The sequence below is a fragment of the Crocodylus porosus genome, unplaced genomic scaffold, assembly GCF_001723895.1.
Source record: "Crocodylus porosus isolate Cpor-Errol unplaced genomic scaffold, CroPor_comp1, whole genome shotgun sequence".
Taxonomy (NCBI): domain Eukaryota; kingdom Metazoa; phylum Chordata; order Crocodylia; family Crocodylidae; genus Crocodylus; species Crocodylus porosus.
In genome coordinates, this window is record NW_017728928.1 from 1,301,503 (window position 1) to 1,315,493 (window position 13,991).

Here is a 13,991-nt window from a genome sequence, read left to right on the forward strand (position 1 = left end):
CGGAGCAGGGACACAGCAGGCCTCGACACCCTGCAACACGCTGCCAGCTGCATCTTGGGCGCGCCGCCGCTTACCCCACATCTTGCAGCCACAATAAAAAAAGCCAGCGCCTTGGCCATTCGCAAATCCAAACAGCTTTGCTAGTAATTGCAGGCACTGAAGGCAATTGTGACCTTAAAAACCCAAGCACCAGCATCCCTTGCTTTATTGGGCAAGCCAATTAAAAATAATAAGAAAGCGATTAGCATGGCAGCACGCAGACAGACTCTGAACAGGATCTGAACTGGGGCTGAGTGTTGGGGGGCTGGCCGGGGTGTTTCCCATCTCAAGCACATGAAAATACCTTGTGCATCCATTGCACAGACCGTTTGCACAGACCATCCATTGCACAGACTGCTTGCATGGACTGTTTGCACAGACCATCCATTGCACAGACTGCTTGCATGGACTGTTTGCACAGACCATCCACTGCATGGACCGCTTGTGCCAGGGGGTGGCACTGCTTTGTAAACTGAACAGGCGCGCCTGCATCCTGCTCCCTGCACAGATCCTCGTTCCCAGAGCCACCTAATGAGAGGAAAGCTGGAAAAAGTAGTGTGGAAAGGTCTCCAAGATCTGTTTACACTCTGCTTTTTGTGCTCCCTGCAGGTGTTTTGGAAAACCTCTCTGCTAGCTGGACAGTTTGCAAAAGCCAATTTTCAGGTGCACGCCCTGCTGGCAGGAAGCCAGCTCCAAGGCCAGGCCTGCTGAACCATAGCTGCCTTGCAGAGCCCAGGTGCCACGGGGATATTGAAATAATCCTCCTCCTTATTTGTGAGCAGTTCTCGAAATCTGGGCCATGCAGTCACGAAGGGGACATGGTAGCAAGTGACCTTTGGAGCCTTAAGAGGGATCAAATCCCGAGAGCAGGGTTGGCATGGTATGCTCTGACAGGCCCTAAACATGCAGCCCAGGCCCTTTCCAGCAAGCCATGGCTTCAGCCGGGGGTAAAAACCACACAAGAGCAACAGGAGGTGGAGATTTAATACAAGTGTTTATTGTCTTCGTCCCAGAGGGTACATACAAATCAGACGGGGCTCCCACGCCTTCGCGACGGGGCTCCGGATGAGGTTAGTCCACATGCATTAAAAACACCTCTGCTATCAGCATCGTTACACTGGAACATTAAAAGCAAAAAAAAAAGAAAACAAACCCCCCCAAAAAACCCAACCCGGGGGTAATTGTCCCGCCCGGCTCCTAACTCTAGTGGCATTGAACAGGGACGTACAAACGACGCTATTGTACAAGATATGTACAAGTGCTTTAAAAGCCACGGTGAGTCCCGGCTGTCAAGTAATAAAACCTCCCCGTGGTGCCTGGGAAAGGAGCCTGCCTGGTTTTAGCACTGTTAGCCCAACACGAGGGTCTGAAGAGCGGGGGGGAGGGCAGGGGTCTCCTAGCATGGGCCTTGCCAGGCAGACCAAAGCCAGGTCTGGCTCCGGCTCCGCGTGGTCTCTGGTTTTTTGTGCTTGGGTACCGGGGAGCCCTTGCCCCCCGCCTGGGCCCAGGAGGTGGCTGCAGGAGATTTTGGGAGCAGACTGGAGTTCAACCCAGCTCCTGTTGTGCTGTGAAGGGAGCTACAAGGAGAGCCAAGCTCAGCCCGGGCTGTAGGAAAATCACTTCTTTGGGTCCCAATCCACCCCCGTGCCAGGGCTGGTGAGGAGCCTCCCCCACCCTGCCGAGGAGCAGAAGCCAGCAAAGGAGGAACCGAGGCTTTCTCTTGGAAGGGAGACACCCGAGGCCTTGAAATCTTTGCTAGCTGCAGCTCCGCTGCGAGCCTGCTCCTGTTCACAGCTCCCCTGCGCCGGGGCTGCTGTCTCCTGTAGCCCTCCGTGGGTAGCACTGTGCACCTAGCCAGGTCTCGGAGAAGTAGCCCGTCTCTGAAGCAGCACCAGCTTGCTCATCTCCCCCTCCTTTCCACCGCAGCCGAGAGCCAGGTCACAGTGATATCCGAGTAGCTGCCATCCCCTGCTATCGCTGGCAGGAGAAAAGTGCATGGCTGCATGCCGTCTCCCCCACCCAAACCCCTCTCAGGGGTTGAATGCAGCTTTTCCCTAGATCTAACGCTCCAGGCAGCTCTTTGCAACAAAAATAAGTGCTAAAAAACCCACCCAACAATCCCAAGAGTTATCCACCAGCTAACAGCCTCATGTAAAACACGCGCAACTAAAAACCTTCTAAAAAGGCCAAAGACATGTGCCATTTGTGCCTGTTCTTTGGATAGGAGTTAAAACCACCGAGGGAAGAAGGGAATCAATGCAAGCGAAAAAGAAAAGATGAAATAAATGTAGTCTGCAGCCTCTGTAATACCTGAGACCATCCCAGCTCGGGCTGGCGATTTCGCGGCTTATTCCACTGGCAAAAGGACTGCAAGGAAGGGGTGGTCGTATGCATGGGACCTACGGACACAGGATCATGAGAGTCCAGCTGCGGGGGCTCAGGGATGGAGCCAGGGTCACTAGTGGTTGGTACCGTGTTGCTACAGTGGCTGTGACGTGGACAGTGTGCCGGTCTGGTCATTCGTACTGCGCTGGCAGCAGGGAGGAAGACTGCTGAAGGCCCCGTGGACCGGAGAGAGCCCCGTCCAGCACCAGAAGGAAGCATGGAGGAACCAAGGGCAAAGCTGCATCCATCCTCCAGCTTGCAGCAATGCCCACGACAGCGCAAGGAGGGCAGGGGGCTGCATCCATGTGTCGGCTGCTGCCTCACCTCGCTCTGGGGAGGGGGTGTGGATCAGGCCCAGGGCAGGAGGGAAGTCTGGGCTGGAGATGGAGGCTGCGGGGTATCCCGTGTGCGCTTCAGAGAGGAAGACTGAGCGGAGGCAGGAGTGATCTTCCCAGGAGCCGTCTGCCGGGACCATCCTGGGCGCTTCCGTCCCTGCTGTTGGCCATGGAGAGGTGTCGCCGTGTCCCCAGCCGCCATGACCGGAACGCCACCCGCGCTTCTCCTCCCGCAGCACCGCTGGGGGGCCGGGCGCTACGCCGGGAACTCGGGGGTGTAACGCCGGGCATGGTCGTCGTTGACGGAGAGGTACGTGGCACGCATGCTGGGGGAGTACTGCAGGGAAGGAGAGACACGCTCGTTAGGCGCGTGCTCGAGAGTGGAGATGCCCACCCGCCAGCCTAGTCACTCCATGGGAGCGTGCCTCAGTGCTGAGCCCCTCGGAAGTTACTCCCCTCCCAGCCAAACACCACGCCGGAGAGGAACTGGATCCTACGTGTGCACCTGCGGCCTCGCCTCGCAGGTCTATTCCGCCTGCGGCAAGACTTGCATGCTGCAAATCCTTCCCATTAGGGAACGCAGCTTCTCCTTCCCTTCATTAAGCCACAACAACCCCCTCACCCAAGGCTCAAGCCCCCCAACGGTCTCCAAGCAATTATAGCAGCTGCTTCCCAGGGCATCGGATCCTCCCAAGCTCCAGCCTCGGCAGGGAAATGAAGGAAAAATCAGCATTTAAACCTTTCGCTCTGCAGCACGTTCAGCTGCCCAGAGACGGGACCTTCAAATCCTTTGGGAGCCAAAGAGCTCCATCAGCCTCTTCCTCTCATCACAGTCAGTCCTGTCCTAGCTGCATTTCTAGACACCCAATGCACGAGGGGTCTGGCATCTCTTTCCCCCACCCCAGATGGGAGTCAGACGCCAGGGCTGGGGCAGAGACGCAGCATCCCTGCTCCAGGGCCCTTTCATTTGATGGCTTCGTGGTTTTGCTCCAAGTAAAGCAAAAGGAATCACGTGCAGGCAGCCAGGGACAGCAGGGAGGACAGGTGTCGGGGGACCAGACTCCAAACAAACAGGAAAAGAGGAAAACAAACCACCTCTCCCCCCAAGAGGACTTACACTCAACAGGCAACTTAGCTCCGCAATCATCGATGCAAGAAACAAAGCAAACGTTAGCAGGCAGCGGGCGTGCAGAGGACGTCATGCAGGCATGCAGGGGGCATTGGTGAGAATGAAACACGGTCAAAGCAAGCATCTCGGAAGAGCCACAAACCCCCAAAGTAAGCGAGGCCACGTGGCCACTGTGCCCCAGAGGTTTGGATGCCCTGGCCCCTTCCCAGAAGCACCTGGGTTAGCCAGAAAGCGTATTAACCTACTTGACAGGCACAGGCTAGGCCTTTTCAATGGTGGCACCTCTCGACCTGGTCGAATGCAGCCACCGGTGTCTCGGCATGACTTGCTGAAGGTGGGAGCTGGGGCTAAGGGACCTACTCTGTCCTGAGCCTCCTCTCTCAGGCCTGGAGCCTGTGTGATCCAGACCCAGTTGCAGACGGGCTGGGAGGCCCGGAGGGGCGGTGTCCCACCAGTGTCCCAGGACAGGCGAGGCGGGGACAGGAGCTGCTCCTGAGCCACCGGCACCAGCTCTGGCCTCCGACAGAGCAGAAGCTTCCCAAGAAGGTCCCATCACAAGAAGGACTTGGCCTCGGAGGCCCACCGTACCGTCGGGGGAGGAGAGCCCCTGCCGATCAGTGGGACGTTCTCGTAGCGCGGGTTCCCGCCAAAGAGGGCTGCCTGGTTCCTGCGGGAAGATGGGAAAGGGGCATGTGAGGCCAGCAGCAATGAGTCCAGCCTGCCTCCCTCCAGGATCAGGGCCCTTGGAGGCCAAGCTGGGTCCAGATGCTGCAGGTGCCACTAGGCATCGATCCTGAGCTGGGGCCAGGCACGGATTCTGGCAGCAGGGCACAGCCTTACATGTACTCGGAGACGGGGGCGTTGGAGATGGTCTGGGCGGGCGGGTGCAGGCTGGTCTGGCTGCCCAGGCTGCTGCTATAGCTACAGAAGCTGCGGAGCTGCCCACGGGCGGGGTGGTGGGTAGCGATGCGGCGGGCCTGTGGGTTGAAGGGGTCCTCCTCATCAATGTCATCATAGTCCCGGTCCCTGCAAGGGAACAGGGGAAAGGGCTGTCAGATCCAGACCTACACCCAGACAGCGGGGTACGAGCCCCAGGACCACGGCTGGTGCAGGGCTGTGGAAACTGGCCCTCACCCCATCTCACTGGGCATGTGGGGCTGGGCTAGATATCGGGAGGATGGGGATCTACTTTCCCTGATGTTTCCAGGTGCCTGGCACCACTGGCTTCTTCGTGGTGACTTGGAGGTTAAGAGCAGTTACATGGCAGAGCAGAGCACTTGCTGTGCCATGTCTGCAGGCACCCATCCTCCTAGGCCGGACCTGGCCAGCCTGGCCACGGGACTCACCTGCTAGTGAAGTGCTTCCATGCTCGTGGAGTGGCACAGATGATGGTGGAGAAGGACATGGCGGCCAGGAGGGAGAAAAGGGCCAGGTAGAGCAAGCCCTCAATCCCGTCATAGCAGATGCCCATCAGTGCATCCAGGTAGTCCTGCAGCCAGGAGAGACCGCGCCAGCTTATGCACCAGCTGGAGGCATCACCCCCCGCCCAGCAAGGCACTCGGGCAGCTCCTCACCTTGTGCAAGCCCCGGCAGTCCAGCATGGCTGTCAGCTGATGCAGGCTAGTCTCGGAGGAGTTCAGCAGCTGCTGGATTCCCAGCAGCTCTTTCTGCAGCAGAGAGTGGGGGTCAGGGCAGAGGCTCGGCGGTAACTGCTCATAGCTGGCAGCAATACAGGGCTCTGCAGCTGTTCCAGCCACAGGTGCAGGATTCGACCCACGTCCCCTGCCCCCGTGCCCCAGCGCAGCTGCATTTCCACCTGCGTGTGCAACCCCGTGCCTTGCCTTACCTTGGCGGTGGGGAAAATGGGCACAGCGAACTGTAGCAACCCCTGCACCTGGATCTGCATGGTGGTGAGTGAGCGCTGGTAGATGGTCAGAGTCTGCAAGTGAAGCCCAGACAGCTCTGTTCCCACTCACTGCCTCTCCAGGCAGGGAAGACCCCCTAGTCCCAGTCCCCAGGCTGTGTCACCCCCTCCGCCCACAGGCAATGCACTCTTGCCCTTCTCCCAGGGCCCGGAGGGGGCTCTTTCCTGCCCAGCCTGCGGGACGCCAGCATGGGGGGAGGCTGTACCTGCTGGAAGGGGTTGCTGAGGCTCTGGCTGCAGTACAGGTAGTAGTGGACCACTTCTGCAAGGCAAAGACAGGTCAGAGACCCTCCACCCTGCCCCATGCAGCCAGTGCTCCCAGCCCCCACAGCTGGGCCATGGCTCCCTGCAGAGTCTGCTGGGCTCATGCAGCCACGGGGGCGAGTGCAAGCAGCCCAGCCCTGACACCAAGCGAGCACGACAGCCCCAGAACAGGGGACACAGTCAAGAAGCCCGTATGGAGGGGACCGGCAGCATCTCCAGCACAGCTTGGACAACGGAGTGGAAGGGGCAGGTCTGGCTCCCCCACAGAGGGCAGAGCTCCACCCTATCTAGCCATGAGACCCATGGCCATGCTGCTGCAATGGCACCGGCTGCACAGGGGCCATATGGACACACTCCCGATGTGACGCAGGTGGTGCCCTACCTGCACTCAGCTCGCTCTGTGTCTGGTTCATGATGAACTGGTCTGGGGCCACGCAGAAGTCACTGGTGCCCTGCAAAGGCCGGACAGTGCAGGCTCAGAGTAGAGCCAGGTGCTGGCGGGGAGCTCAGTCTGGGAGCAGGGGCACAGCTGAGGAAGGGCAGGTGAGGGGCAGAGGGAGGCCGGGTGGCTGCAGTGGGCATGCATGCAGGCTCTGAGACCTGCCCTGCTCTCCAGGGACCCAAGGGCCAGGGCAGGAGGGTGAAGCCAAGGGACAGGCCCCCATTCTCTGCTGCTGCCGCACTCCAGAGCTGGCAGGAAGCAGGGAGCCCCTGCTCTCCATGGACAGACCGACAGCGGCTGCATCCCCACTCACTTACCACGGCTGCAGAGGTGTCCACAGCCATGGAGGCCCAGCTGAGAACGAGTGTCATGAGCCCGCAGCACAGCATCCTAGGGTGAAATCCTTGGGGCTGAGACCTGCTGCTGCCCAGGGCACCAGACAGGGCTACCCCTGGGGGTCCCAACCCTCTGCCCATCGCCAGCTCTGAGGTCCAAGACCACCCCTGGGGCACGTGGGTCCCCCTGCCAAGCAGGTCAAGCACAGCAGGCAACCACGGCACCAGGCTTCATCCGCCTTCCCTCCCCCAGAGCCCCTGGTCAGCCCCATGGGGGATGGCACATCTCCCAAAGCATCACCACGGGCATTGGTGCAAATCAGCTGTCTGTGCGCCCCAGCAAAGCTCCCTAGCCCAGAGAGGCAATAGCTGCCCTGGGCAGGGGGGGTGCCAGTCCCACCCCGCTGGCAGGAAGGTGCAAGCCACCTGGGCAGAGGTGCACCGGGCAGAGCCCACGCCTCGTCCAGGCAGGCGGTACTCACGCTGTCAGCAGACAGCGGGAGCGCTTGGCGAGCCCCAGGCAGGCCAGGAGGCAGATGATCAGGTCCAGGATGAAGAGCAAAAGGTAGGACAGCCACCTGCACAGAGACAGGGAGGATGTAGCCATGAGCCCCTGCGCTCAGCCAGTCACAAGCAGCTCACGGCTGCCCCAGCCCTGCTCACCGGTAGTACTCCACGAAGCTGATCTGGCCGGCGGTTGCAGAGAGGTCGTGGCTCACGCCCTGCCAGACGGGCAGCCCCGAGAGCTGCAGCACGATGTTGCCAGCCATCTGCTGCATGAACTTCAGTGTCTGCAGGTAGTCGCCCCGGGGGGTGAAGATCTCCCGCAGGAGAGCCAGGTGCTGCTCCAGCCCCACCTTCATGTGCAGCGTGGTCCCCGAGATCTGCCGAGACTGGGCATGAGCCACTAGCCTTGCAACGCCCAGCAACTTTGCAGCCCTACACCATCTCATGCTACGAGCTCCAGGCATCCATCCCCAGCTGGACTCTGCAGCACCCAGGGGAACGATGCCTCTGGCAGTCCCACGGCTACCAAGCTGCTCATGGCAGAGGCTGCATTCACCCCAGAGGAGAAAGCCAGCAGGCCCCGGGGTCAAGGAGCACCTTGAGGCGGCAGCATGTCCCCAACAGATGGAGGGAGAGAGGCAATGCCGTCATGCTCTGGCAACATGCCTCCAACGGGCTCCGGAGAAGGGAGGGGGCTGCAGCCACCCACAGCCTGTGAGCTGGGACTTGCGCAGCAGGCAGCACCAGGGCAGTGCTGTGCCCACCTGGGACAGGCATCTGCATTGCACAGGCTACTGCTGCTCTGTGCCAAGAGGGTGACGAAGCACCCAGTGCCCAGCCCGGCCCCCAAGGGCATGGGCATCACAGCGAGCTGTTGTCTGGCCCAGCCGTGTGGGCAGCGGAGGAAATGCCTGTCCGGGCACATCACCAGGCTCCTTGCAGAGCCGGGCACTGTCCAGCGTGGGGGCTGCGATGCACCAGACCCATCCCTCTGCAGAGATGCCGCTTCCGGCGGAGGCTGCCCGGAAAGAGCCCACGGCCTGGGGGCGGGGGCTGCAGCTCTTCCCCGGCAGGCGGCACAAAGGCCCATTCTGTGCTCCGCGGCTGACAGCCCCAGAGAGGCCGGCTGGCCAGCGGTGCCGCCAGGCACGAGGCTTGAGATCAAGGCATGCCCCTGCCCTGTCCTGGCAGCCCCCGATCTTCCAAGGCAATGGGCCCCTGTGATGGTGGGGGGCTCTCACCAGCGAGTCGATGCCAGACAGCGTGTGGTTGGCATTATCCAGGGCATAGAGCAGCTGGGAGACGCCATCGTTGGTCTCGCTGTTCCCGTAGAAGCCGATGCCGATGGCAGCGCTGCGGGCAAGAGAAACACTGTGGTTTGGCCAGGCTTGCCCCTGGGAGACCCCTCCCCTGCCAGCCGCCAGCCCCTTGCCCAGTCCTGCCTTGGCACACTGGTTTCCCCATGGGCACCAGCCCCAGAGCCATCCTCTCTCCAGGTCCTGGGGTCCCCGCTGCCCAGCTCAGGACTAGACCGGGCAGATGCAGCAGCCAGGAGCAGAGCTGGGCACGGTGCTCAGGAGCCCTGGCTTGGTCTCTGCTGGGGGCATGCAGCTTCCAGCTGTGCCAGGGTTTGGGGGAGCTCTTGCAGCACCCCTGCAACAGCTGGGGCTGAGAGCAGCCGGGAGCCAGATGCCTGCAGTGTGCGATGCCCGTGAGCGCTGGGGGCTGAGGCCGCTAGGCCGGCAAAGCAGATTACGAGGATCGCAGCAGCGCAGCTCCCGATTAAACCTGCTCCGTGCTTAATCCCCTGGTGGGGGGGAACGAGCTGGACTCTGCCTGGTCCCCCCTCCAGCCCCCGTGTCACCCCAGCTGGGGGGCTCCAGACCTCCGTGCTGCCTGGTTTGTGGGATGGGGCGGTCCCAAAAATGCCCCCCTCCCAGACGCCTGGGTTCCAGCCCAGCTCTGCCACTGATGCACTGGGCGACCTCCTGCCAGGCCCTTTGCCTCCCGAGCTCCACCTCTCCCCTGGGTGGTGTCAGTGCCTGGAGACCCCGGATCAGGGTGCTGTGGGGGGGCAGGGTGCTCCCCTCCTGGGGCCCCCGGTTCCCCCTGCAGTCACAGGGCCCAGCCAGACACCCCCACAGCCAGGAGATCATGCCCACTAGGTGGTGGGTTCAGATCCTGGTACCGGCAATGGCAGCTTCGGTTCTGCAACCGGTGCTGTCTGGTCCAGGACCCTAGGCCCGGCAGAGCTGCACAGGCACCCCCCAGGCTGGCACCCCCAACCTGGAATCCGCCCACATGTGCAGTGACTACACGTGACCTCCGGTGCCTGGCTGCAGGACACGGCGCTGCCCGTGACCCCGGAGGGTCCTAGGCCCGCGCCAGGGGCAGGGACTCCCTCCAGGCCCCTGCACTGGGGCAGGATTGCAGCTGCAGTTGCTGATGAGCAGCAGAGCCCGGGAAGTCACGTGCGGCCGTGTGGGGAGGGGGGGCAGTCATGGGAAGAGCACGCCGGGCTAATCGGAGGCCTTCGCCTCCTCATTATGGCATATTTATGACCGGACACTGAGCGGTCTGTCTCGGCCGCAGGAGACGCGCTCTAGCCTGCCTGCACCACGCCAAGGCCATTAGCAGCCCCTGGGGTCCCCCCCGCCCCCTCGAGCAGCTGTGTGGGGATGGACGACTGCCCTGCATCTGGCTATGAGGGCTTGGGCTAACACCAGCTGCTTGGGGGAGACATGCAGACGGCACTGGCTCCGGCACCTCCCCTGCAAGGAGGGGGCCCTGCCCAGCCCCCGAGCCCTACAGCAGACGGGTGCTGGGAGCTCAGGGCTGCACCGGGGTCCTGGCTGGGAGCTCCCTTCCCCACCGAGGCAAACAGAGGGGCACGTCTCCCAGCAGGACCATGGCCCTACTGCCCAGAGCACACCATCTCCCCAGCTGGCAGTGCCAGCACAGTGGGATGCCCCGGACGGAGCAAGACCCTGGAGCATAGCCTGGCCCCTCTCCGTGGCGTGGGGACCCTCATCCAGGGCTCCTGGGCAGCCAGCTGTGCAGTGCTGCAGCCACCATCTGCTCCAGGGCCTGGGATTAGGAATTCCAGCTCCCCGATGCCCAAATTAGCCGTGCCCGGGGGGGCAAACTCGTGGAGTAGGGGGGCTGAGGGTGCAGGAGGGAAGGGGGAAGGGCCCGGCGGCTCCCAAGATCGCTCCCTCCAAAGGCGATTGCTGCCTAAGCTGCCAGAGCACTGGATCTCATCGCTGCAGTTCACATGTGCAGTGGCCTGGTCACAAATCCTGCTTACAGGGCCCAGCAAGGCCTGGCTTGGGCTGGCCGCCTGCACCAAATCCTGGCCTGGCTCTGCTCCTCTACCCTGGAAAAGACACTTCAGCCTGTCTCTGCCAGGAGCTCACAGCCCCACATCCCAGGTGGACACGGAGAGGGCGAGGGAGCGACCTAGGTTGTAGGGCAGGGCTGGGGTAGGCAGCAACGAACCCAGGTGTCTGAGCCACGCCAGCACCGCGTGCACCAGCCACGGGCCTGTTGCAACAGTGCAGGACAAAGGTGCCAGCCCCAGGCTTTGCTCCTGGCTTGCAGCAAAGGGTCCGAGGGGCTGCAACTGCTTCAGGGCACAGGACCCCTTTGGCCCCACCATCACCCTGTTTGCTGAGCCAGGAGCTGTCAGCTTCCAGGCTGATAAAGCAACCAGGATGGCTCCCCGGGCAGATCCCAGGCCCCTTGGACCATGCAGCTTGCACTTGCTTCATATCTACACAGGCTCCTAGGGCAGCAGGGCTAGAAGTGGAGGTCACATCTAGTCCAACCCTCTGCCCGAGGCAGGGTCAGCCCTGTCCAAACCATCCCAGACAAACCCATTTCATTTCTACCTAGGAGAACTTTTGCAATCTCTGCTCCCCCGCCATGCCTGATGAAGGGCAAGTGTGCCCGAAAGCTTGTACATAACTAAAAGAATGTGTTTGCAAATATCTAGTTGGTCTAAGAAAAGATATCACCTCTTCCATGAGTTCTGATTCCTTTTGTCCAAGCCAGTGGTTCTCAACCACTTTAGACTCAAGATGCCCCTCGGAAAACGTGAGCTCTTAATTTTCCTTCGTTTTTTGACGATAGGAGATGACTACAGCGATTCTTCCATGCAAAGACCTCGGGAAGACCACAACCAGTCGGTGCGTTCCTACCACTACGGGCTCCTGTTTGAAACCTCCGGGTTTGTCTTGTGAATCGTGCTGGCACTGTCCTGTGGTACCCCTGCAAGGATCTCAAAGCTCCTGGTTGAGAATCACTGGTCTAAGCTCACAGGACATCTACACAGTCAAGCCTGGCATGACCGCGTGGCAGAACACCCAAACCTAACGCAGGCGAAGCAGGGGACCGGGTCCTGCTGCCGCACGGGTGGTCAAGACGCGCCATAGAGATCCGAGGCAGGGGGCCGTGCCCCCACAGAAGACCAAAGCAATTCCTCTGTAGCAAAGGAGCCTGCCAGCCCACGACTGTCACGAGGTGGGTGACAGTTGTGAAACCTCTGGGTGCACAAGTGCAGGTGCATGCATACAAAGCAGTGCCGTCCTGAGCCACACGCTGCCCCCTTGAAGCAGGTCAACCCCCACATCCACCCAGCTCCCACGCCCTGGTCTAGGCCAGGCACTCACCAGCAGATGAGGCCGGCGATGACGGCAGTCCAAGTGACGCAGCAGGAGCTGGGTTGCTTGGTCTCGGTGCCCTCGCCCCTCTTGCAGCAGCACAGGCAGATCAGGTAGATGGTGAGGAAGAGGAGGTTGAGGCCGAGGCAGATGGCTGCCACCAGGCCCAGGAACAGCAGCGACTGCGCGGGAAGAGAGGCCCGAGTCAGTGCCGAGGCGTGGGCTGGGACTGCAGCGATCTGGGCTCCCGGGGGCAAGCCCTTGGCTGCAGACCCCAAAACGGTGGGGCCTGGCAGGGCTACGTGCAGCCCAGCGCCCCCCTCTCCATCCGTGCCAGGGCAGGAGGACCAGCGGGCCCCGCACCCGGAGCAGGCAGGGGCAGGGGGCTCGAGCAGAGATGACGTGGAGCCCAGGATGGGACGAGCCCCAGGCCACCCACTGCTGGGAGGGGATCCTAGGGAGCCCGGGGCCACTGCAGGGCCCCAGCCAGCTGCAGGGAGGACACTGATTTGCGTCTACAACAACAGGGCCCCTCTATTCCCCAGTGACCTTTGCAGCACGGTGTGCCCCCGTGAAGCGAGTGCGGTGAGAGCCCTGGGCGCTGGGCGCTGTGACCGAGCCGGGCAGGACCAGCGGGTACGAAGCTCCTGCACCCCCCCCGCTCTGCCGCAGCTCTCGCGCTGCAAAGGGGTCTCATCCAAGCCCCGGATGCCCCAGGAGCACCTGGCTCAGCAACGCCTCGGTCCTGCGGGCTGGGAGCCTGACTGCCTGCTGAGGGTGAGTCAGAGGGCCGGCTCCTTCCCAACGGCTGCTTGCACTACCCATTGCCAGGGTCAATCCCAGCCTTTATTGCCCTGCCGGGGACAGGAGAGCGCTGACTGCGCAGTACCAAAGGGCGAGAGGAGGAGATCAACCGAACCCGGTGCACCTCGCCCCTGGCCCCGGCAGCAGGGCTCTGAGGGGGAAGCCAGCCCCTGCCCCACTGCAATAAAGCCCCCTTTGTCCCCACAGCCTCAGGCCCCGCGCTCCCCTCTCCCACCGTGGCGCCAGCCCGGGTGCCCCCATGTGATGGGACTCACGCCCCGGTCACGAGGGGCAGCTGCCGGCAAGCGGGGTCTCCCCAGGCGGCGTGGGTGGGGGTGCGAAAGTGAAGCCCCAGCGGACAGCGGCCCAGCACGTGTGCAAGGAGGAAACCCTGGGGTTCGGCTGCCCATCCCAAGCCCTGGGCAGGACCTGCCTGGCCTCGGCAGCTGGCAGGGCAGAGAGGGGGCAAGTCGGGCTGTGGCTAACGTGGAGACGGGCTCGTTAGCGCCTCCAGGACCCCCCTCCCTGGGAGCTCAGACAGCCCGGGAGCCACGGCGGGGAGGGCCAGGACCTCTGCCCGGGGTACAGACGTGGATGGGGCGAGGGCCGGACGGGCTCCTGCTGCTGGGGGGCACCGGGGGAGAGCGGAGGGGCCCTAAGGACACACCAGGCCCCAGGTCATCCCGCTCCCTCTGCTTCCAGTTGCTCTGTGCCAGCCCAGAGGCAGCAGCATTTCAGCGGGGCTGTGGCACAGGTGGGGGAAGGAGCTGCCAGGGAAGTGGGGGCACCACCGGGCTCCCGGCCCCAGCAGAGATGATCAACACCCCCGCGCAGGAAGCTTTTTGTGGCCAATTGTTTCCTTCCTCCCAGCCCCAGCAGGCAACGCCGAAGGCAGATAAAAGCCGAATGAGCTGACCCCAAGCCGGTGCCACGGGCACCGCACCGGGCAGGGCACGGGGCCGGAGAGCCCGCTCGAAGGAAGGAGCCTGCCTACGGCTGCCAGCGGGCTCTGCATCCCCCAGGCTCCCGGGGTGCAGGGCACCCAGCAGGGCGGGGCTGGGGGGGATCGTGTCCCCGCAAGGGCCGCTCTCCCGTGAGCCCACCGCCACCCCGTCCGCCAGCGCCGGGCGGGGCGGGCCGCGGGAAGTGGCGAGGGGCAGGACGTT

At 62.4% G+C, this 13,991-nt stretch overlaps 1 protein-coding gene across 1 annotated transcript in view; it reads right to left on the minus strand.

Moving 5' to 3' along the window:
* Window positions 1–1,014: 1,014 nt before the first annotated feature.
* The window catches only part of TTYH2 (tweety family member 2), a 15,803-nt gene continuing 2,826 nt past the window's right edge, over window positions 1,015–13,991 (minus strand). Inside the window, exons 2-14 of the mRNA XM_019542794.1 lie at window positions 12,031–12,286; window positions 8,602–8,713; window positions 7,517–7,737; window positions 7,336–7,431; window positions 6,836–6,908; window positions 6,459–6,528; window positions 6,019–6,074; window positions 5,735–5,827; window positions 5,463–5,555; window positions 5,235–5,377; window positions 4,729–4,914; window positions 4,477–4,555; window positions 1,015–3,096 (exon numbers count right to left, since the gene is read on the minus strand). Of these exons, the coding sequence (XP_019398339.1) occupies window positions 3,016–3,096; window positions 4,477–4,555; window positions 4,729–4,914; window positions 5,235–5,377; window positions 5,463–5,555; window positions 5,735–5,827; window positions 6,019–6,074; window positions 6,459–6,528; window positions 6,836–6,908; window positions 7,336–7,431; window positions 7,517–7,737; window positions 8,602–8,713; window positions 12,031–12,286 (1,559 nt within the window). The 3' untranslated portion in view covers window positions 1,015–3,015. The remainder of the gene's footprint in view (window positions 3,097–4,476; window positions 4,556–4,728; window positions 4,915–5,234; window positions 5,378–5,462; window positions 5,556–5,734; window positions 5,828–6,018; window positions 6,075–6,458; window positions 6,529–6,835; window positions 6,909–7,335; window positions 7,432–7,516; window positions 7,738–8,601; window positions 8,714–12,030; window positions 12,287–13,991) is intronic.